The following is a 24830-nucleotide window of genomic DNA, read 5'->3' as shown; positions in this document are numbered from 1 at the left end:
TCTTTTTTTTTCTTTTTCTTTTTTTCTTTTTTTGGGGGGAGGGGGGTGGGGGAGTAATTCGTTTAAGGACAGAAATTATGGTTATAATTATCCAGAAAATGTAGCAAGACAACATCTCATATCCTTCAAAGTAAAACAGAAAGAAGAAGAAAATAATCTGCAAAGTAAAACAGAAAAAAACAAGAAATCAATCTAAGATGCACACAGGGTAATGACAAGTACCACTAAACAATAATAGTGGCCTACCATACAAAAGATCATGCTTGTCCATCAGGTGTGTAATACCTGGGAGAACTCGGCTAAACATTGACTTGATTGATGAACTTCCACTATTTTCCTTGCCAAACCCCCGCCTTTTTTTAACAGCATAGAGGAATGCAATAGATGGGGATTTAAATCATCAGATCACCTAAATGTGTGGTGAAAGAGATATAGATGTAATGCATCAGATGGCAGGTCATTTGCATGCATGCTCCTTTTCAGTTCATGGATAGTACTCAAGGTTGTGCTGACATAATAAAAGATAGAAGCCTTACATTGCCTGACTGAAACTGCTGGCCACTAGGGGTCCCAACTATAGCTGGCGAGATATTGTATGACAAAGTGGATCCACTTGAAGACTGACCAGGTACTGGAGGTTGAAGTGTTGCTGCAGACTCTGCTGGATTTGACTTTAAAGCCTGCATTTGTAATCAGCTAACCAACTAAACTTGAAAGACAGAATAATATCCATACAACTAAGAAAAGAATAATAATAATGACAGAAACAATAAGATGATGTACACCCAGGGGCCCCAATTGTGGCCAGGTAGGGCATTATGTACACTGCTCACCTGTCTAATTTCAGTAATAACATGAAAAATTCAATTAAACTCAAAACTTTAAAAATTGGTTGAAAACAAATGGATGGCGAAATACAAAGGAAAATGCCAACAAACTGGGGTATATTATAAAATTTTACAAATTCGACAAGTGGCCAATATAAACTGTAACCTATCTATCCACTGTCAGAACTGTGGAAAAACTAAGTGGGTCATCAAGGAAAGGCTTCTTGGGCATGCTGTAGAAACAAACTTTGGCCAAATGAAATTTGTATTAATGTCTTATTGGCAAAGAACAAAAGAACCGATAACTTACATTACTAGATGAAAGGTGCTGAGAGCTTCCAGACAAACTGTTAGCCTTAGGAACCACATTGTAAGTAAATGAAGGTGCAGGAACAACATATCCCGGTGCATTGACAAATTTCGCTCTGACAGGATCTTGCACTGCATCACTTGCAGTACTATATGGACCCTTCGGAGTTAGTGGGCCGACCACTGGAGCTGGAGGAGCAGCAGTTGGAGTTGGAGGGCCAATATTTGACCCTGCAACAAGTGGTCCCGAGACAGAGGCTTCGGCAACTACCCCAGAAGCTGCAGATTGCACTTCCTGTGTTATCCAGGCTGGTGACGACATTGATTGTCTGTAAAAGATACAGTGAAGAAGATGAGAAATCAACATGTTCATTAAACAAAAGATAGAATTCTCAGTGACCCTTAGACAGTAAAAACCTAAATACACGCAAAAAAAAATACGAATAAACAAAAATAATCTGATAATGCATTACCTCTTAGGAACTGTGGGGGGTCAAGGTAGTGAATTCCCAATTACAATTGGGTTACATCAAGGATCAGCCTTAAGCCCTTATTTGTTTGCACTTATCATGAATGATTTAACCAGAGACATACAAGATGAGGCTCCTTAGTGTATGCTTTATGCGGATGATATTGTTTTGGTGGATGAGACAAAAGCAAGGATTAACGCCAAGTTGGAGCTATGGAGATCAACTTTGGAATCAAAAGGTCTTAAGATAAGTAGAACTAAGCCGGAATATATGGTAATGAGGTGGTCAATATTGATGAGAGGGAGATTCCATAAAGTGACTATTTTAGATATATGGGCTCTATCGTAAATAAAGAAGGTGACATAGATGATGAGGTAGGATGGATGAATCGAGAGGTGTGTCCGGAGCATAATTGTCACAGCGTCTAGGCGACCCAAGGCATTGGAGAGGGTCCAAAATCAAGGCGACACCAACTACACGACCAAGGAGCCCAAGTCGACCAAGGCGCTTGGACGCCTTGACAACTATGGTCCAAAGTGCTATGTGATCGACGTATTCCTTTAAAACTTAAAGAAAATTTTATAGGACTATCGACCGGCTATGATGATGGTAAAAACTATTGAGCAGTTGAGAAGCGTCATATAAATAAACTAAGTGTAGCGGAGATGAGGACGTTGAGATGGATTTATGGCAAAACTAGGAAGGATAAAGTAAGGAATGACCATATTAGAACTCGATTGGGAGTAGCTCCAATTCATGATAAGCTTCGAGAGAATCGTTTGATGTGGCATGGCCATGTTCAACGGAGGCCTTGGAAAACCCAGTACGAAGGAATTATTTGATTCAGATTGAGGGAACTAAATGAGCCAGGAACAGGCCAAAAATTACCATAGGAGAAGTGGTGAGGAAAGACATGCTTAGCTTAGGCCTTGTATCACATATGACTTCAAATAGAGCTGACTAGAGAGCTAGGATCCACGTGGCCGACCCCATTTAGTTGGGATAAGGCTATGTCGCTGCTGTTGTTGTTGTGTATGGTCCTCGAGAGTCTAGAGAGTGTGTGAAAATTCCACTTTTTTGGGTGCTTTCTCTCAAACTTTGGTGTTTGATTGAATGAGAAAGTGGTGACCATAACAATGGAACTTTTCTCACCCACTTTCTCATTCTCCCAAATAGGTAATCGAAGAATCATACCAAAATGGTGAGATTTTGTGGGACAGCATATGAAACCTTAATAAGTGAGTGGGTCCCACTCAATTTCTTACAATTTCTTATTACAATTTACAACCAAACATCAACTTTGAAAAAATGTGTCATTTTCTTGCACCTCAGTTTCACCTCACTTCACTTCCCTATACTCTCCTACCCTTTAACCTTCTCACACTCTCTTGACAACCCAATACAGCCTTAGAATTCAAGACTACTTACTACTTAGACAGGAAATCTACATTTCCAACCTGCATCTACATCAACCATGGCTAAGAAAAACAAAATAGAATGAGCTGCGGATACAGAATGCTTTACACAAGAAAATCCAAAAGCAAAATGTAAGAAAGGATTGAAAAACCTTATTTGTAGAGAGAGAAAACAGCAGTAGTCAAGCTGTGAAGCTCTACAGTGCTAACAAAAGGAAACCATGTTTTCAAGTCTCCAAACTGGCAAAAAATAAAAATATAAACAAAAATATTCAATTCGTCCACACAACCAGGATTTTATAGCCTTACAAAACTTAGCTAAACATATTATTAAAAATTGGACTAAAACTATAAAAAAAACACGCGGACTACTTTTGCAATCAATTAAACTAGTCTTAAACAGTATACCGATCCCATGATTGACCAGCTTAAATTAAATAACTTACAACTCAACCCCTGGGCTTATAATTGACAGCTAAAAAAAAAACCATAACTAAAGCCCATGCACAGAACTCCTTCATAACTAATAAAAAAAATGAGAGTAAATATCCTACTGCCTAATACATCCAGCCGTAGAAGCATGCATCCTCGTTTTCTTCTTCTGATAGAATTCCAGTGACTGCTAACTGCTTCATCTCTGTGAGATGGAATATAGATGTCTAACCTCTCCATTCTCCTAGTGGAATTACGATTTAATCACAACAAAAATTAACTTAAACAGTGATCAACCACTTAAGATGCAGGTTCTCTTTCTCCTACAGTTTAAAATATTTTCCAGCTGTCCCAGGCATCAACAGACACCATTTATGAGAGTTTCCCTTTTGGACCCCAGGGAAGGGAATATGGTATTGTTTGTGAGCCCTATTTCTTAGATAATAGAAATAAATTTCTCGTAAATTCAGAAATAACATTACATTTATTCATCTCTATCAGTAGAGAAAAAGAAATTCAATTTCAGCTACTATTAATTACCACATGCGTCTAACTGAACAAAATTGAGGACAAAAGATACAAATGACTTATTTCTTACAAAACCCATAAAGTGTCCCATGATTATAGAATTGCCGAAAAGGATTGTAGAGTTGGTTAAGCTGCTAAAATATAATAGAACCCAGAAGGGAACCAGAAATTAACATACTTTAAGATCTCACTTGAGCGTGTGGAGGGATTAAGGAATCATGATCGAAGTCCCCAAGTTCAGTGTTGAAGTTCACCCAGGTGCTTTCCTTCATTGGACTACTTAAATTAGGGAGCATTTTTGCATACTAGTCTCAGCCTAAGGACAACCAGGTACAGTTGGTACCCAGTCATACTAAAGTTTGAGGTTTTCCATGAAAACCATTTTAAAGAACAGTACGGTAAAAAAAAAAAATTTTCCTCTTTACAGTTTCCCTAATGTCACCGCGTCGGAAATCCTCCAAAAGGCGTTCATGTCGAGGTTGAATGTACACACAGAACCAATAACAGAAACAAAGAAAGCTAAAATTCTATATGTAGTGATAGAAACAACTCTACGATATGAAAAATGCAGAGTTAGGTGACAATAAAGATTCAGACAGGATGAACAATAAAGCAGAAAAGAATAACTGATTTTTTATTCGAAGAGGAATGACAAAATATCTGTAATGAAAAATCGCAGAAACGAAATGAATAACCTGATATAATGAAAGAAGAAACGAACGAGCGACTGATTACAAAAATGGAGCTTTCGGTGTCACAAACGTCAATCTGCGTTAGCAGTGCTGTTGAAGAGATGTGAAGCAGAGAGGCTTCTTTCTTTCGTTTCCGGAAGAAATGACTCGTGAGTCGTGACAGCGCTTCTCTGAACCGGCCTTTTGGGAAATAGGGAGCTGGGACTCGGAGACGGGAGACCCTTTGTTTAACATTTGCCTGGAGCCTAAGACAAATGTGAAGAGGTTCGGTGAACGGCTTGTGGGCATGTGAAGCTCTTGGGCCAGCCATAATGGGCCGAGAGATCGCACTGCTTTTGTAACTTTTCAGCCCATTGACTGTAGAAACCCTAAATCGAGCCCTAGACAATATGATGATTAATATTAGAGTGGGTTTGGCAGTAGCCCTGATTCAAGATAAGCTACTGGAAAGTCACTTTGAAGTGGTATGATCATGTTCAATCGAGGCTGTCGAATGCTTCAGTTTGGAGGAGTGACTTGATTCAGATTAAAGGTACTACAAGAGCAAGGGGCGGGCCTACAATGACCCTAGGTAGATCTTATTTCTTGTATGACACTTAATAGAGTTAATTGGAGGGCAAGGATCCGTGCAGTTGACCCTAATCACCCTTTTTTTTATGTGTGTAAGGATCCATATGGCAGACCCCATTTAATTGGTATAAGGCTGAATTGTTGTTGTTAAGATAAAAGATTTATCTTAGTTGGAGAGTGTAATAATGGAATTAGAAGCCAGATTGGCGTATTTATATGAATGGAAAAGATGTTTTGGAAACGATAAGTTCACTGATGACACATTGTCGACCGATGGACATGTATAGTAGATAAACATGAAGGTGAAAAGGAGTTGGAGGATCTGACGGATCAAGACCGGAAAAGATTCTAGCTTTGGGGATTGGAAGGAAATAGTATGCTAGAGATGATATGGGTGATGACCCCACTAGCATTTTTCTTTTATTTGTTAGTTTGTTGGAGTGACCGAACTTGAACAATTCCTTTTTCAAGTTGCCTAAGTACCCTTGGATAAGGATCAAGTCAAATGCAGTTTAGACAACTGATGTACTAGTGTCAAAACCTTGATAATTAAGTTACTTCATAGTTGGGTGAGCTCGAAGCTGTTAATGAAAATCTCATCGTCATTCTGCCTAAGAGGACTTACTAGATTGTAATGGGGTTAAGGATTGGATTCCAATTAAAGGTAAAAACTTAAAAATGCACCCAGGATCTAATTAATCGAAACTTAGCAACTTTTGCCCTAGTTACTTTATTTCCATCTCTCACATCCCATTTCCAATTTTGTGAGAGATATTTCTTTCTTCACCCCAACTTTGACTATTGTTTCACTTTGATTGTTTATTCTTTAAAAAAAATGTTTTGAACTCTCATTTTCTTTTGCCCCAAGTTTGAGTCAATGAATTTTCCTTGGCATTGGATTTTTTTCTCTATGGAATTCAAATCTTCAAGAATTCCCGTTTTCCTTTTCTTTCCCCAGTAGCATTAGGCTTTGGTATGAATATATTTCTTGAATAGACCTTAAGAGTTGATGGGATTAAATATATAAAAGGTACCTTGGTAATGGGCTAAGGGTAAGCCAGGTAAGCCAAATAGACTTCCAAAAGTATAGGTTAATTAAGGCCAAAAGAGAACTATCGGATTTTAATATTATAGGATTCATTTGAGATGATTAACGATCAAATATTATTTGAGGACTTGTAACTTTGGTAAGGTCAACCATGCCCATTCAACACCTGTCTCCCTGTTGACAAGGGGTGCCAGTTATGTGGGTCATCTCATTCCATTTCCATCCACCCACCTAATATATTTCCCTTTACATCATTTCGATCACTTCAATGTTTAAATAATAAATCATTACTCACATCAATCGAAAAATAGATGATAAATTAACATGCAATGACATCATCAAATAAAATAATAACTTTGTAAAACATGAGTAAACCAATGTTCTACTCACCAAGACGTACTGTCTATATTCGAAAGAAACTGGAAGAAATCTCTCCAACTAATGTCTTGAATTACCGGCTGCGTCACCTACATAAGCACGTCCTTCTTTATCTTAGGATTTTATCATTTTAACTTTAACAAATCTAAGGTTCCGTTATTGTTATTATAATTTATCTACTTCAAGTGTCAAATACCATGGTATTTATATAAACATTCACCTAGGTTTTCTACAAAGTTTTTTTATTTTAAAGACCCCTTAAAACAACCCTTAATTTAAATTCTTATGTTCATTATTTATCCCCATTATTTTCCCTCATACTTTGGTCCTCATCATCTATCTAGATTTTCAGCCATATATTGGGCGTAGACTAATAAACCAAACCTACATTTCATCCCATTATGATTCAATCATATGAAAACAACCCCATATTCATTCTTACGTAGACCCATTCACATGAAATTTTCCCCAACTGTTGATATAAGATTAAGCCTGGTTGTCCCATGAAGTGATTACATTATGTTTTGGGAAAAAGAACTCTGTCCGGGAGTTTGACCTACGCCAGCATTCCTATGAGTCTATCTCTCTCCTCCCATATGAAAAGACACTGCCCCCTTGTTTTAAGGAGGAGAGAGATAGACACGTGGGAGTGCTGGCATATATAGGCCACACTCCCAAACAGCAAACTGCTTCCCACATCATAGTAAGTTTCCTTAACAGTCGTGAAGTGATTACATTATACTAGGTTCTAAGCATATAACAGTCCAATATTTTTTAATTTCAATTAATTTGTGAATATACACTAATAGTATACATTTAGTATGTGAAAACAGTGGGTATATTATGCAATTAAGGCCAACATTAGCATCTTAACATATTAGAAGATAGCTCCAAAATAGTACTTTTTATACTATGGAAACTCCTAGTAGCATGTCATTTCAACTCCCTTACATTATCCTAGTAGCTGCCTAGTGCGGTTGGTGAGCCGTGGTGCACTTCATACCCATGCTCACCAGGAGGTCTCGAGTTCGAGTCTCCTGACTGGTACCTTCCCCCCCCCCCCTCCCCTAAAAAAAAAAAGGTAAAAAAAATAAAAAAAATCCCTTATATTATCATACAATTTCCATCAATTTGGTTAATGTTTCAGCTTGCTAATAATCTCTAAACTATCACTTTAATCAACTTGACCCAACTAAACTAGCATGATAATAATCTCTAATATACATGAGTGTAATATTAATAACGCAATAGATTTATTGGAATAATTTGTATTCTATAAAGATTTAATTTTATGTAAGTTTAGTCCATCATTCTTGTCTTGATCTTCCGTATTTTATATGTACATATGGTGTTACAAGAATAAGGCATGATTTGGTATGATTTGGTATGATTTGGTATGATTTCTATTTCAATTTCAGGAGGTGATTTCTATTTCTGAAATTGTTTGGTTTGATTTTTGCACCTTATTTCAGTGAAATAGAAATCAAGTGAAACAGAAATTCTAAAATAGCTGAGGAACTGTTTCAAAATTTCTATTTCATTTGATTTAGGCATTTAGCACTCTTGCTCTTGAATGAGCACATGGTTAATTTCATGGGTAAAATAAAACACCACCCTTCTTCTCCTAATGGTCTCACCACCACCACTACTACTCTGCTACCACCACCACCACCACTACCCTGCCATCACCACCACCGCCACCACTGCCATTGCCACCACTACCACCACCACCGCTACCCCTTCACCACCATCACCACCGCCACTACTTCCACGTCACCACTACCCTGCCACCATCGTCACCACCACCACCGCCACTATCCCGTTGCCACCACCACCATCCTTCCCAAAGAAATATAGAGAATCTATTTTCAGAATTTGAACTATCAAATGGATTTTTTTTATTCTTGAAATATTTCATATTGGTACAACCAAAACAATTTCTATTTTTTGATCAAAAATCTATTTGTGACTATTTCAAGAAATCAATCCAAAATTGAAATAGAAATCATACCAAATCAGGCCTAAGACAACATGTTTATGATGCAAAATTTATGGCAAAAGGCCTGTCGAATTGGCATCTTTCACCCTCTTCAAGCCAAGCCCTCATTCCTTCAAGTTTGCCGAATTATGCCATGAATATTTGTTTTGGTACAGGTCCTCTCATTTGAAGGAGTTTAAAGGAATGGATAGCCAAGTTCCTCCTACTAATGATCATTTGAAGACTAATTGGACACCACCAATGGGCAATTACAAATGCTTGCATTGTTCAATGCTCCCATTGATGAATATTTTTTAGGAGATGTAAATACTTTGGTTGTTGTATAGCATTTTTCTAAGTGAAATGAAATCAATGAATTCTTATGTCACATGGATGTGCTGTTAATTTATTTTATAAGATGGACAATGTATCGTTACAAATAAAGAAAAACATTTTTTGTAAATAAAAATACGAGAAAGTTTTCATGCACGGCCGTGTATGCATGCACGGTCCTGTTCGCTCTCACAAAGAATTGGAAAAGTCATAAACCCCGACCCATTAATTAATGCCTTGAAATTCCCACCCTCTCACATACACAACTTACACAGCCGTGTATGAAAACTTTCTCCATAAAAATAATTTATATTTGTTTAAGTATTACTTTAGTAATGGAACTTTTTCCATCACTAAAAAACTAATTTTTTTTAGCAATGAATTTTAATTCAGTAGAGTACACTATAACAACGGCAAAAAAAATGTGTCGCTAAAGTTCACAATTATATTTTCCTTTTTAACTACGGAAAATACCATTGCTAAACATCTATTTAGCGACGAAAAATGTTATCATTTTCACCAAAAATATTTTCCCCATCGAGAGGCTTTTTCTGTACATATATAATTAAACATAATAGGCCGTATTTGAAGAGCTGTAATAATCATTCACAACAATTTCACCAGGCACGAAAGATGCGGAAGCTACCCTTTGACAAATGCAAGCAAAAATGATCGTAGATCAGCTTACTCCCCTAGTAGTTACGTCAATGAAGGAGGGTGCTCATAGATCAGCTCTTGGATACGTATTCTACGTTTAAACTGAATTATTTTTAGTTAAAGAATCTCTTTCTAGTTGCTTTTGCACAATTAGAGGATTCTCTAAAAGAAATATGGGGCTCTGGCGACAACATGCTATTGGGTTAATTAATCAATGACGTAGTTTTTATCAATAGAATCCTTCAAAATTTAATTTTTTTTCTACTATTGTGAAAAGTATTAGTGACAGATGACTCTTTTTAGCGACGTTTTTCCATTGCTAAAAATGAAATTTCTTGTTGTGGTCCTGTGGAGTGGGGTTGTGGACGCAATATTGTTTTTCTTTAATCATTGTCAACATCAAAGAGTGGGAGATTTGTTTTAGAAACAGTACGATACTGTCTCTAATAATATGACAATTAATTTCTAAAACACACATGAGAGAAAGAGAGAGATGTTTAGAGACTTGACAATAAATGTGAGAGAGTGTGAAAGAGAGAGACGAGTAATGAAAGATGAAGACAGTTTGAGAAATAACATAACATAATTAATAGGGAAGAAGAGCACATAAAAGGCGTGGCCGGGGAAGGTTGTGAAGGATAGAACCCTTATCCATGACAAGAGTGAAGTAGCAATAAAGAGGGGGGGGGGGGGGTGTGTGTGGTACGTAAAGGTCAGCTCTGCTACCTACATGGGGATGGGAGGGGACAGACTTGAACCCTCCATGTTATATGAAGAAAGTTTTTCTCTAAAAACGGGGTAAAGAGATATCCATGCACTACTGTACGTGATCTTATAATGACTCTCCCTTATATGACTAATATCCAAAATGTCATTGGCACTGTTTCCAAAGTCTCATAAGAGCCCATGGATGATCAGATGTGATTCTCTCTTCAGCATGGATGAAGGAAAATTCAGCACAATTACAAATTGGGTGTAAATTTTCCATTCTATAAGGGAAAATGTTCTCTGCATCGGGGCACAGACTACGCATAGACACATGGGATGGGCGAAATGAACGTACCGCCCATTGAATAGCTGATCGAAATGCCCACATGCACTGTGGTGCAGAGAACATCGGCCCACTAAATTAAACAATATTAAAGGGAGAAATTTTTCTAACTAAATCCAGCCCAAATAACAGCCACATGGTATATATTAAAAAGAACAAGAGAAAATTTTGTATTATTTCTGTTTGTGACTTCTCTAAATATTTGAACCCTAAGCAACTTAAGGAAATTAAGTAGGTAATCTGCAAATATTCCTATTATAGTGACTATTCACAATTATTTTTTCAAGATCAAGTGTGTAATATTCTAAGAATTGAAGAATATATATCATGCTTCCATTGCTCGAGAAGTTCATTAAATTTATCGGTTTAAGATTTTGTTAGGGAGAAAGAACGCTAACTGGGACCAGGGATGTGATGGTTTTTTCGCACCGGATTGTATCTGGGCACAGGTAACACGTCCACACAAAGCACCGGTTAGTAATCCTTTTCCCATTTTGTTATTAGCATAAAGAATCAAGACTTAACGAACAAATAAAATATAATAAAATAAAAAGAAAAATATAAGGGATCAGGGTTTCCATTCTGGTACAAAGGAAATGTACTAATTTCATCTTGTTGTAATTTTTCATTTCATTCTTTTGTATACCCTCCTCTTTGGGAAAAAAAAAAAAAAACTCATTTGAATGGTCTGACCTTGATCATTTTATCAAGGTGGTCCATCATCTCATAATGCCACGTGGATCAATGATGTGGCAATTTCATTGGATATCTCGAATGTATTGACATGCATGGCCGGTTATATCACGGTACGCTTCTAATTTTGAAATTGATTTCCAACAACTATCATTTATTACCCAATTGGTACAAAAGAATTTTAACAATGTTAATAATGATGTACAAATGGTTTTATTTCATTACTTTAATTATTTCTTTTCATAAAAAAAAACTCTATTTTACCCCTTAACAAATTTTATTTGGATTAAATTTTTATATTTGAACAAGAGAAATTAGTGTCTACATGTAAAATATTTGGATGGGTCTTTCTATAATATACGTTTTGCCCTTATTTCTTTTGAAGAAAGATGAAGGCATGATTTGGTATGACTTTTATTTCAAGTTCATGAGGTGATTTCTATTTCGAAAATTGTTTAATTTAATTTTTGGACTTTATTTTAGTGAAATAGAAATCAAGTAGAATAGAAATTTTGAAATAATTGAGAAACTGTTTCAATTTTGAAATTAAAATTGATTTCACTCTTGCTCTTTGATGAGCACGTACATGGGTTTTGTTTGCTAAAGATCAGCAGAGATTATATTAAAGAGAAGGAAAAAGGATGTACAAAATAAAACACCACCCTTCTTCTTTTCCTGATGGTCTCACCATCGGCACCACACCACACCACCACCCTAGCTCTCCCAAGGAAATATAGACAATATAATCTGAGAAGTTAAACTACCAATTAATGGATTTCTTATTCTTGAAATATTTCAAATTGATACAACCAAAACAATTACAATTTCTCAACCAAAAATCAATTTATTGACTATTTCATGAAAATAATCCGAAATTGAAATAGAAATCATACCAAATCTATCCCTACTGCTAATAAAACAAACTTCTTCCTTTTTTATTTTACTTTCTCTTACAACAAACAAGTTTAAATGCTGTTCTATGAATGATAATAATTCAATACAATTGGTGCAATTTACCAGGAAAGCCACAATCAAGTCCTATATCTAAGCTTTCCATCTTTTTGTACTATATTTTCTGACTGACACAATACAACAGTAGAACATTATTGAGACAATAAATATAAAAACAAAAAACCCTTAGCTAGCTAGTAGATAATCAAAAACCCAATTAATAAATTAAGATTTCACAGCATCTTATAAATATCTACCACATTTTCATCCAAATTCTCATCATTGATCCAACCAAACTTCTCCATGAAAGGATTCACTAGGGTTTTTGGTGGGTACCTAGCAAGACAATCTTTCCAAACATTCTCATCTTCCAAATCTCTAACCACTTCCAATAAACAACTATTACACATAAAACCAGCTCCAAAGCTTATCATCATAACTCTATCACCTTTCTTCAACCTCTTCTTAGCTTCCATATAACTCAAAACATACCAAAGACTACTTGCAGAAGTATTTCCGAATCGATAAAGAGCCATTCTTGTTGGCTCTAAATCAAATTCAGAAAGTCTTAAACTCTTACCAACACCATCAATAACAGCTCTACCACCTGCATGAAGACAGAAATGATCCACACCAGTCTTAAAATTAACTCCTCTTTTGCTTTCTCCAGCACTTCTCTTCCATTTCCTAAGGTATCTTGTTACCATATACCTTACCTGTTCCCTTAAAGGAAGTACTTTAGGTGCCATCACTTTAAGATTCTCAAGCATAGCTTTAGCAGCAACACTTGGTAATGACTTGTTGAGATTAAAACCTTTCCTTCCATGTTCATCTTCAGTTTGCATTGCACAATTGTAAGCTTCATCAATGGCACCAAGATTAGTAGTAACTAAATCTTTAACTTTAAACAAAGCTTTAGATCTTAAACTTGGTTTATTAGTTAACAAGATAGAACACCCACCAGATCTAAATAAACAATTAGTAAGAATCATAGATCTATCTTTCCCTGTATACCAATTTGGTGCCATTGATTCAGCAGTAACCATAATAGCTAATGAATTCTTATGAGTGGTGAAGATATTCTTTACTGCACTCAAAGAAACAATACTAGCACTACAACCCATACCAGAGATGTTAAAGACTTTAATATCTTCTCTCATCTTGTAATGGTTGATTATCCTTGAAGCTAAAGATGGTTCAGGAGCTAACATAGAAACATTAAGAACAAGAATAGAGATTTCTGAAGGTGTAACACCAGTTTTGGTGAAAAGCTTATCTAGGGTTTCGAAGAAGAATTCATCCATCTCTGAAATAGCATCTTTGAGTGAAGGTGATTCTTCTCGACCAGCAATGATGTTTCTTGGACCATAAGTTTCTTCACCAATACCAGCACGAACATACATTCTTAAGAGAAACCTGTAGTCTTCAAGGTTCAGGTTTCTGTTACGTTTGATGATTTCACCACATTGAGCTGTGTCTAGCTTTCTATCTTCAGTTGGTTTGTGACACTCATAGGCTAATACATAGCAGCTTTGGTCTCTCAATTGGTTAAAGAGTTTCCAAAGAAGGAATAGTGGGCAGAGAAGAGCTAGGACTGTCAAAACAGTCATAGAGAGCTCCATGAATGTGATGAATGTGAGAGAGAGAGAGAGAGAGAGAAAAGGGTATGTGGGTGGGTGTGCAAATTGCTTGACCTGGGTACACATTTATATAGGCAACAGAGTTGTTTTTTTTTCTGAGAGATACTGAGAAAGATTCCAATTGGATGGATGGAATTGAATTGATTTGATTTTTATTTCATCTTTTTGGGTACCCTAATCCATCTATCCTGAATGAGTGAGACATGACTAAGCTTTAATGTTAGTGTCGGTAGAGTAGTGGTTAATGCCATTCAACTTCCAACTCCAACCAATAGGTTATAAAGTGAAAATAACAAGGAGAGAGGAAACAAAAAAAAAAAAAGGGAATTTTCTTTTATGGATATATATATCATAACGACCACCAACTTGGAGACTAAATTAATTATGGAACGTGGGCCTCTTTACTACATATACCAACCCAAAAGGGCGGAAAATTTTAGGGTTTTTTTGTTTGAATAAAAACGTAAAAGGAAAAGGTTTGAGGTAAAATCATGCTTGTAAGTAGAGAAACCTATACCAACCCAAAAGGGGGCAATCAAGATTATCAATTTGGAATCATGATTGTAAGTGTTAGTGAAAAATGTTTAAACTATTGGGAGGGGGAACATTGTCAGACTTATTTTTGTTAGGTTTTTTTTTTTTCTCACAAGTTAGAAGTGACGTGTTGAGTTATTAGATGTTAATAAGGAATTTTTCTCCTCTCAGGTTTCCTGTCCGGTCAGGTTCGTAGGTTCCTCTCATAGGGAGGGCGGAAATGACGATCTCACCCCACTCGGGCAGTGTGTTCGGGCAGGGGGTGAGGTCATCATTTTCGGCCCCCTATGAGAGGAACCTACGAACCTGACCGGGTAGGGAACCTGAGAAGAGTTAGATTCGTTAATAAGGCGATTAAAGATGTACAAGATTAAATAAAAATGATTTAACGCCCAACAAACAATTAGGGCCAAACAAACATAAAGTAAGCTACTTGCCTTGCAGAACAGCCTTTGGCATTGGTATCAGTTGAAACTACAAAGTAAGAAAGCATATAAAAAAACTAGAAGAGCATCAAGATTCACATCTGTATCTGGGCCTATCCTTTAAGTCCCAAAATATATCACGATGTATAAAATTAGGACATACAGTCCAAGGAAATAGTTGGGTTCTTTTCTTTGCTACCTAATAAGTTGGCCATTGAATTTGCTTCCCTGTAGCAATGAGATATTTGCAATGAAATTGTAAAAAGATAATTATTAAAGTTAGATCACCTCCGTAAAAAAAATCCATGTGATGGAATGCTTCCTCTAGCATAAAACAAGTGCATTAGTTTCACATTCAATGTGGAGACACTGAATTCCTTTATCTCTTGCCATATCTAGCACAATCAACAAAGCGGAAAATTCAGGTGTTAAAGGGTGTTCATACTTCCATATCTTCAACCCTTCCTCTAGGTCTAGAGTCCATGTTTTCTAAAATTGGATGATGATGTGCTTACATTCCAACTCCCATAGGGTGTAAAGCTAAGTTCCTCATTATCATGGATCAGTTTCCATAAATTTCAATTGTTATAATATGCTTTCATGTTATCTAAATGAATAAAACACTATTGAGGAAAAAGCTGTTGTTTTTAACCAACTAGTGTTGAGGATTTATCTAGACCAATCTCAAGTTTTGCCATGTGGGAAGGTGATGTAGCAATTTGAATGTATGAGTATCCAAGAGTTTAGAATTGATAGATATTATGACGAGAAGAAGGATTAACATAGCTTGTATTCAAGAGATAGATTTGGGAGTAGCTCCGATACACGATAAGCTACGAGCAAGTCATTTGAGGTGGCATGATCATTTTCAAACGAAGAAGTATGGAAGACTTGCTATATTGCAAGGATCTATACTCACCGTAGAGGGTGATACGACGAAACTCGAAAAGATGACTAATGCAAAATGAAAGACTATTGATCGGAAAATCGTTGAATCTATCCGTCAATTTTTGGATGACACCGTTTTTCATCACGTGTTCATAGAGACGTCGGCGCATTTACTATGGCAGAAATTAGAAAGAATGTATGAAAGGAAGACTATTGGTAACAAATCCTTCTTGATTAGAAAACTTGTGAACAAGAAGTCCAAAGAAGGAAGCTCATTTGAACAAGGCGCAAAGTATTGTGAATTAGCTCTCCATCATGAAGATAATGCTTAACGATGAATTACAAGCCCCGTTACTTCTTAGTTCATTACTTGATAGTTGAGAGACACTAGTTTTGTCTATTAGCAATTCTGCACCAAATGGGGTGTTCTCACTGAGTTAAGTAACATGAAGTCTGTTGAATGAAAAGACAAGAAGAATATCATTGGGCTTGCCTCAACAAGAAGCGGTTGTCACCAAAAAAATTTAAAATCGAGGGAGAAATAAAAACAAATCAAGGAAGGAGATTACATGTCACTACTGTAAAAAAACAAGGGGATGGAAAGTTTAATCCGTTTCCAATTATGGTTCGAAATCTGTGCGATGAAGTTCTTGTGATTGTGAGATCTCTTTCGGCTCTGGCTTTTTCGTGAGGGTAATAGAGGAGAGGAAAGAAAGAAGAGAACGTTCTCTCTCGTTTTGGGTTGCAAGGAGAAGGTTCTCACTCGTTTTGGGTTGCGACAAGAAGGTGCTCTCTCTGTCAAGAGAAGAAGGGAAGGTACTGAGGCTTTTACCTATTTTGTTACAACGGGTTTTGAGATGAGAGTGCTGTGAATCTCTGATCTTGTGAATCCACCTTTGTTTGGTGAATTGCTCTGTAATCCAAAAATAAAAATTTCTCTTGATATTTTTTAGTTTCTAATATTGACTAGAGGGTCTTGTAACCCCATTATTTATCTTAGTGGAAGCTTTTACCTGAACAAGATCCCGTGGTTTCTCCTCTTTCTTCTTGGGAGCAGGGTTTTCCATGTTAAAAGTTGTGTTTTTGCAATTGGATTGATTTGTTTCAATATATTATTACTTTTTTACATATTTGTTTATCGTTGTGAATCTTCGTTAACTTGAACACAGGTGTTAAAGGATTATTTTTTCCTAACACTTTTCCCTTCTATCACCCAAGATCCAAGTCAGCACCTACAGTACCTTGTGGCACCCTCACGACCAGGTCGACTTGGAAGCAAGCTAAGCTACCGAAAGCTTCTGGCGACTCACTTCTATGCCCGGCCCGCCGCCTATCCTATTGGCTTGGAAGCGAGCTATCTGTCGCCTATTTCACCCCTCTTAGACGTGAAGGGAAAACGGAAGTGCACAGATGCGCATTCTTGCGAAGAAAACACCCTAAAATATTACATTGGATGTTGAGTTTATTGGAGTAAATCCTCTTTAAGTAGTTCTTTATATGTCATTAGGGCTTGGAAGAACCGAAGAATGATGCACGTGTTACCTAAATGATGCTAATTAGAAACTAATGCATGCACTAATGGGAGCATGGGACGGAGTATATCATACTGGAGAGGCAAGGGGGTCATTTCAAAGGAGGGAGAGAGATAGACAAATAAGACGCTAGCTTACACAATATTGACAGTGTGTCCAACCTTTTCCTATAAAAAATTTAGGTAATCCTTGAAATTGCCCTTTATGTGTTTTTAGATAGTTGGAAAACTAGTTTTTTTTCCCCCTCAACTCGTGCTTTTCAAAACCCAGTGAAGAGGGTGAGTCAAATTATTTTCTTATTTTTTAAGGGAAAAGAATGTTACTTGGTCACATGGCTCACATGGCTCTTGCGCCTAGACACAGAAGCACGCAAAAGTTCTGCTCTGCCCCATGGAAAGGTGGAAATCCTGATTAGGGTGATGCTTGCAAATGGGCTCCCATTGGCCAACACACTTGTGCAGGCTCTAGAGGCCTAGCCAATGATCTCAGAGTGAATAGAGATTGAGGATATGGTTGTTTCACATGTAAGAAGAAAAAAAGGGCTAATATTGAAGACAAAAATAAAAAAAACAAAAATTCTAGAGTTTATTTAACTGTAAACCAAACTTATGGTTTATGAATAATATATAACCCAACAAAAAAACTAGTTTCAGTAAATTTTAAATGACTTCAATAAAAACGCGAATTTAATAAAAACTCGAACTAACTCGAAAATGTGATAATTTCTTAAACCTGAGTGACTACACATACACACATTTCAATTACATGGAATGTTGATTTGAACATTCAATATCTAATTAATCTCATACATGCACCACATGTAAAATATAAAGGATGTCTATTTTCAACAGTTCCCAATAAGTTTATAGAGCTGGATGCATTCAATGATATCATAATGACATAAAAAAAAAAAAGCTCTGTTGATACAGTATGGCAATTGTTGGCACGTCTGATTCAATCCCCTGCATGCCCTCAATTCAATGTTAGGGCTTAACCAATCCCCAACTAGATTTGAACCAAAACAAGTCACCAATATTATCTGTTTCAATTGGTACATCTTGATACAATTGGCCAGGTAGAAGAGAATTTAAGGATAATTTTCAGTTTCAGTTCTATGCAATTTTCTTTTAATGGACAACTCATAAAAAAAAAAAAGGGTAATCCTTTGTAGTACTGCCGGGTGTGCGGTGCACATCCTGTGACACAGCAGAGGTCACATGGTATATATGGCACACATGGCCTTTGCTATGCCATAGGATGTGTACCGCACACCCAACGATACTGCAAAGGATTTTTATACAATTTATTCTTAGGATAGAAACTACGTTTGGGATATCTAAAAATCTAAAATACATGAATTAAGTGTATTTAGTCATAAATATTGTATATTTGAAGATTGTGCAAAAATGGCTTAATTTGGATATCATTTTTTGCCAAATCAGTACCCAAATTTCATGCCATTGGATAGTACTTAGAATGAGCTTCGCAACGATGCTTGATTTACGAAAATCAAGCTTACGGATTTACTGATTATCAGAGTGTGTTCAAACATTGGCTTCATGCTCACAGAGATCATGTAACCAAGTAGTGGAAAGTGGCCAGACTGTCTCACACTCAAGAGGCAGGGCCTTCCCGGATCAAACTTACAGATTAAAAGTTATGATTTTTGTTTAAGGAAAACATTTAAAAATTAATAGTAAATAAATAAATCTGGGTCAGACCAGTCAGAAGTCAGAACATGGGTCGATCCCCGAGTCAACCCATGGGTTGACCTTAGCTGACATCAGTATATTAAAAAAAAAACAAAAGCAAAATCGGGTCAACCATGAGTAGAGCCGGCCGAATCACAAATGGATCAAGTGTGGGTGATCGACACTTGGGCCGCGCAGTGCGTGTATGTGAGGGACACAAGGATCTTTATCGTCTCCATTTATCTGCCCCTCCATTTCCTCCATTACATCTCATAGGGGAGAAGAAATGACCACCCTACCCCCTACCCGAACATATTATCCGGGTGGGGTCCACTCCTCCCCTATTAGATGTAATGGAGGAAATGGATCGAGGGCTAGATAAATGAAACCGAAAATTTTTCAAGACCACACGTACCGTGACATGCACGTACAATTATATTTTTTACTTTTTAATTGAAATAAATACAAAAAAAAAATCCAAAACAAATCCTTAAAAACTCATGCCTAGAAAAAAATCCTATAAATAGGTAGCCCCCCCGGCCCCCTAGCTCCCTTATTTGTTCACAAATCAAAATCCTGTGATACCCCCTTAGAGACCTCTGCAAGCCCCAGAAATTAAACACCATTTGACTTCTGCTAGAAAATTCCCAAAAAATTATGAAGAATTCAGGAAAAAATCCCATTAGAGTAAGATGACCTCTAAGCCTTAGGAGCCTTTTAAAATGCCACTAAAACCCTTAGAAACCTCAAAGATCCCCAGAAAAAGATTGTGCATATAGTGTTGGAATGCCGTATTTATGTTGCAGATTCTCTATAACTTGGAGCCTGTGCCCCTGAACTCGAGGGTATCCTACGGACAAAAAAAACTTCTTCAGCATGCAACTTTTTATCGCTAATTAATTGGTGAGAAGTCTTGTTCATCTCACAGTGACTCGTCCTGATATTGCTTATACGGTAGATTACGCGTCAGTCAATTTATGTCTACTCCTTGCTCAGTCCACTGTGCTGATGTGCTTTCCATTCTACAGTATATCAAAGGCAGACTCTTTCATGATATACATTTTTTTGCTGACTCATCTCTAGAGTTATGTGTCTATTATGATGTTGATTGAGCTAGAGACCCCACTCATCAACGATGCACTACTGACTTCTGCTTCTTCTTGGGGATTCCCTCATCTCTTAGCGCAACAAGAACCAAACTTTTACATCTCACTCCAACACGGAAGCAGAATATCGTGCAATTGCAGATACAACCTCTGAACTTCTTTGGTTACGTTGGCTACTTGAAAACATTGGAGTGAGTAAGTGACAAATTCTAGTGCTACTTTTCTTCATTGTGATAATAGAAGTGTTATCAAGATTGCTCACAATGATGTTTTTCATGAACACGCCAAACATATAAAAAAATTTCCCAGATTGCTCACAATGAGTTATTAGCCTCTACTGTTACTTTGTACGTCTCCCAGGTCGTTTCGGTACTCTAGTTTTCAAACTCAAGTTGGGATCAACCAATCAATTCTGCCACAGTGAGTTTGAGGGGAGGATGTTAAGGATATCCTTGTATATCTGTATTACCATGTTTGTATTACTATGTATTACCCATGTATTACATTCCATATACCTGTAGTATACATGTACAATACCTCTCTTGATCTATAAGTCTAAGTCCTCTCTTGTATACAAAGATATAGAAATATATCATGCAATTTTGTTAACATGATCGATGTATGTTGCTTTTAGGACCCATTTCAGCTTCTGCGCACACCATGTTGGCAAAAGATGAAACAATGCCACTACGAGGAATGAATGCTAGCACATGCGTGTGGCCCTGCAACCCACCTAAAAAATGGCAGCCCCCTTTTTGCTTCTTCCAGCAACCCTCTCCCTCTGCACGCTCCTGCAACCCCCCCCTCTTGAGTTCAATTCCTGCGTACGTACATGCACCATGTGAAAGGCAACCACCTATCTTATTTTTGTCATTTACAAGGGGAGGATGGGTAGTTATAGAAATAAAATAAACATGTGATTGGCTCGAAGGTGTATGTGTACGTTTTTTTTTTCTTTTTGGTAAAATTCGGAGTGTGCAAAGAATGTTCACGTATGTGAACAACTTACAGCCATTCAGATGGAATCTATTCTGTGGGAATTTTCCATCTGAACGGCTATGAGTCGTTCACATACACTCACGGACGTGAACATTCACCCCCCTCAAATTCAGAGGTGTATGTTCAACCTGCCTGCACGTATGTGCAGATGATCCATTCTCCCTCCTTTCCGTCCTCTACTCCCTCTTTCTCTCTCTTTCTTGTCAACCTTGTGTTTGGACGTAGGGGCATACAACCAAGCAGCTTTCTTTTTTTCATTTCTTAAATATAATATGGGAAACTTTACCAAAAAAAAAATATATATATATATATATAGATATAATCTGGGAACCATTCTCTATATGGGAGCGCAGGGGCTACTGGCCACATGTGCGTGGCAGCCAATGAGAGCGCACTGACATATTGGAGGCAGAAATTCCCTGTATGAGACGCAGGGCCACATCAATACTTTGGGGGTGAAAATGACCACCCCGCCCCCATGAATGATGGAATTTCCACCCCTAATATGCCACTATAAGTTCTCATTGGTTGTCGTGCACATGTAGCTCCCATACACAGAATGGTTCCCATATTATAAATTATAAGATATCAAGGCTCACCTTTCCATGTATTACAACACATATTCTATGTGGAAATTTGTCTAATCATTTCATCAGAATCATTTATTCTGGTCTTTGTTTAGATAACAATAAAAAAAATTGGAAAACATAGTACAATTAAAATTCCTGATCATAGGATGAATAATCATCTAATCCTGTTGGTTTTGTACCCTATAAACTTGGGACTGAGATAAGATCTACTAAAAGATGGGTCCTACTCTTGAGGATATATGAGACATAATGTGTCACAGATGCCATATTATTTGGCACCCAATACCCAATTCATAGGTTGCCTTGTGTTACCTTCTCTTTTTTTTTTCTCTCTCTCTCCTTTCTAATCTCTTTATTCAAGAAAAATTAGAAACATATGAAGCTAACCAATAACCAGGTTCATTACTAAGGTTTTAATTATCGGAATCATTACCCGAATCGGATCAGAATTGGTTTGGAATCGCAACAAGCGGTATAAAATTGTCGTGTGAAGCTTGCACTAAGACATAAGAACGCGCAAAATAAACGTCCTACCGCTCCTGAAACAAAAAATCTCATCTATGTTAATGTCTCTGCATGTGTTCTCATTGGCCTCCACATTGGAGTAGGGATCACGTGACTAGGCAACAATCTCTTGCCCAAAATTGTTAGAACCCGAGTTTTAATACAAGAATCGGTCTGGATTGATAAGAATCAGGATCAATCTCAGCCAATTTAGATCCAAATCGATTGATCCAAAAAATCCTATCTCAATTTTTAATTCTTTGATTCATTTTTGAATAATCTAATGTAAAGTTATTAGCAACAACAATAAGACTAAATATCCAAGATAATTGTATGTTCAATTGGTCAAAAGAAATCATGGATTCTACTGAGTCACTTTTGAGTAGGATTCGACCCCTTTCTTGTGAGCCCAGCACCCAGGGAGAGTCCGCAGATCAGGACGAAAAGATTAAACCCAAACGAAAAGATTAAATTAATTATTCTTTTCAATAAATGACTCGTGCAAGTGTCCCTCATCTAGAACGTCAACGACTTTAACCCTTTTTTTTTTAAATTAAATTACCTAACCATAAAGACCCCCCCAACCCTCACCAAAAAAGCCTTGCCTTACCGAGGTTAGGGTAGGTTGGGTTGGTATAAAAATTGAAAGGAAAAAAATTGCTAACTAGGTCATGTGGTTATCATGGTTCCTGCACTTAGACACAAACTAATAATATCTTTATGCGTGAAGAATTTCTTCAGCCCCTAATGAAATCAGAAATCGCATCCAAATCAATTGTTCTATGTGTATTTTTATTGGTTATTGCACTGGTGTAGGAGCTACATAATCGGGTAACATTCTCTTGCCCAAATTGAAAATATAAATTTAATTTACTATTTATAGAGGAAGGGGTTCATGTTCTGTTGCATATGGCGCTTGAACCATTCATCAAATAGGGAGTGGGAGTTTTGGTCATTTCAACCCCCTCTTGTCTTTATCTGAGGTTTTGTGTGCAACCGTGCATTGAACACAACTGTAGTCAAGGGAGATTGAGGGGTATTATCGACTTCCTACCATACGGGGCAGAACATTTAAGATCTAATACTAATTAAGGTAAGATAATAGTGATTTAAGGATGCTCTCCTATCCTGTATCCTTTATATTAAATCTCTTTTTTTCACCATGTGGAGGACCAATGGCCAAATTCAAACCATGGAATACTTAGAAGACTCTCAGTGTGCAGCTAAGTCATGTGCACAAGTCAGTGGATTTATTATTGTGGACCAAATATTCAACTTCTGTTATGATTCATTACAACATTTGATTTAAATTTTGACAACCAAGTGAAGGAAAGGGACCATTACTGGTACTTAATAGGGAAATGGTTGGAGATGTGACAAAAACCTATACTTTTCATTACAACACCAATAAATAGGAAAAATGATGGATTGTTATATGAAAGATTTTTTGAGTCTATCAACAGTGGAATTTGTGCTTGTGAAAATTATTGAATAATCGGAGATGAAAACGAATACCCGACCTTTTGTGAACAACATGGAATCGAGTTTGTCGATTCTTGCATTCGTAGATATCAAATGGGATACATCAAACTGGCATGTCTAGTAACTCATGTATATATGGTATTTGAAACGTCTTCCTAGTCAAATTAATTAGACCTACCGAGTTTCAATTATAGAGATTAATATAGGTTTACAAATTTAAGAGCTTGGTCCGATTCAATTTGGTTTGTTGGTTTTTTTCGATTCGACTTCCATTTTATTTTTTAAAATGAGAATATATAAAATTTAATTAATTAAAAATTAAGTATTTAGACATATTAATATTGTTCCACAAAGTTTTTTTCCTTCTTTATTCCCTATTCTATCTCTACCTTGTTTGATAATATTATAACAAAAAGATTTTATCAAATATAACACATCTAAGAGACGATTAAACATTTTCCATGCCCAACCTTCATTATTCCTTTGTCCGTCCAGACTATCATTTGTGTCCATCCTAATTCCTACACCTTCTGTATCCAAGTAGTAGTCCCCGAACCTCCGACTCTTGTGGATTTACTACAAGACATGATCAAAATTAAGATACTAGAGCAAACTATAAAGTAGATCTAAGACTTGTTGGCTAACCAGAGTTGTCTGACGTTGGATCAAAACTACCATCACAAATAATAACATAATCAATCATATATAACAGTCCATAATAATCCTCGAAGATAAAGGACACATCCGTACAAGTAAGAGGGTAGATAAGGTATAAATAGGAGTTAGCTAAGTTTCATTTTCTTAAACAAGACTTCATTTCTTATCAAGTTTTGAAAGGTAAAGATATGACCTCAATTTTAATTAACACAAAATTGACTTGATCTATATGTTTGACTTAGTTTAATTAGGTCACCATGAATAAGACATTATATATTGAAAGAGAACCAACTGAAACACCATCTACATCATTCTTTAAAGTTGAAACTCTATTATGGATAAAGTTAGGGTACAGTCAATTTAATTGCATTTAAGATTCTATAATAATCACATCATAGATTTTCTTAGCTATCATGGTTGTTCCCCATCGGGCTTGATCTAAAGTAAACC

General features: G+C 36.7%; 3 protein-coding genes across 5 annotated transcripts in view; all 3 read right to left on the bottom strand.

Moving 5' to 3' along the window:
* LOC122644581 (pre-mRNA-processing protein 40C) overlaps nt 1-4855 on the bottom strand; it is a 94287-nt gene extending 89432 nt beyond the window's left edge. For 2 of the 3 annotated variants that reach the window (XM_043837959.1, XM_043837958.1), the window contains exons 1-3: nt 3579-3704; nt 1138-1465; nt 537-680 (exon numbers count right to left, since the gene is read on the bottom strand). In XM_043837959.1, the coding sequence (XP_043693894.1) occupies nt 537-680; nt 1138-1465; nt 3579-3607 (501 nt within the window). In that variant the 5' untranslated portion in view covers nt 3608-3704. Of the gene's footprint in view, nt 1-536; nt 681-1137; nt 1466-3578; nt 3705-4676 lie in introns of those variants that run through there. The other variant, XM_043837960.1, reaches the window with a different exon arrangement.
* A 7698-nt stretch (nt 4856-12553) lies between these two features.
* LOC122645455 (3-ketoacyl-CoA synthase 12-like) lies at nt 12554-13987 on the bottom strand. Its single transcript, XM_043838761.1, has one exon. The coding sequence runs from the start codon at nt 13952-13954 to the stop codon at nt 12566-12568; it is 1389 nt and encodes a 462-aa protein (XP_043694696.1). The 5' UTR covers nt 13955-13987; the 3' UTR covers nt 12554-12565.
* A 7009-nt stretch (nt 13988-20996) lies between these two features.
* LOC122645680 (acetyl-coenzyme A carboxylase carboxyl transferase subunit alpha, chloroplastic-like) overlaps nt 20997-24830 on the bottom strand; it is a 45392-nt gene continuing 41558 nt past the window's right edge. The window contains exon 11 of the mRNA XM_043839005.1: nt 20997-21008. The gene's annotated coding sequence lies outside the window, so the exon portion shown is untranslated. The remainder of the gene's footprint in view (nt 21009-24830) is intronic.

The sequence above is a fragment of the Telopea speciosissima genome, chromosome 11 (assembly GCF_018873765.1).
Source record: "Telopea speciosissima isolate NSW1024214 ecotype Mountain lineage chromosome 11, Tspe_v1, whole genome shotgun sequence".
Lineage (NCBI taxonomy): Eukaryota > Viridiplantae > Streptophyta > Magnoliopsida > Proteales > Proteaceae > Telopea > Telopea speciosissima.
This window is presented reverse-complemented; position numbering and strand designations above follow the sequence as displayed.

Bases quoted from the DNA above. Each gene is read 5' to 3' on its own strand.
- LOC122645455 (XM_043838761.1), bottom strand. From the start codon at position 13,954: ATGGAGCTCTCTATGACTGTTTTGACAGTCCTAGCTCTTCTCTGCCCA.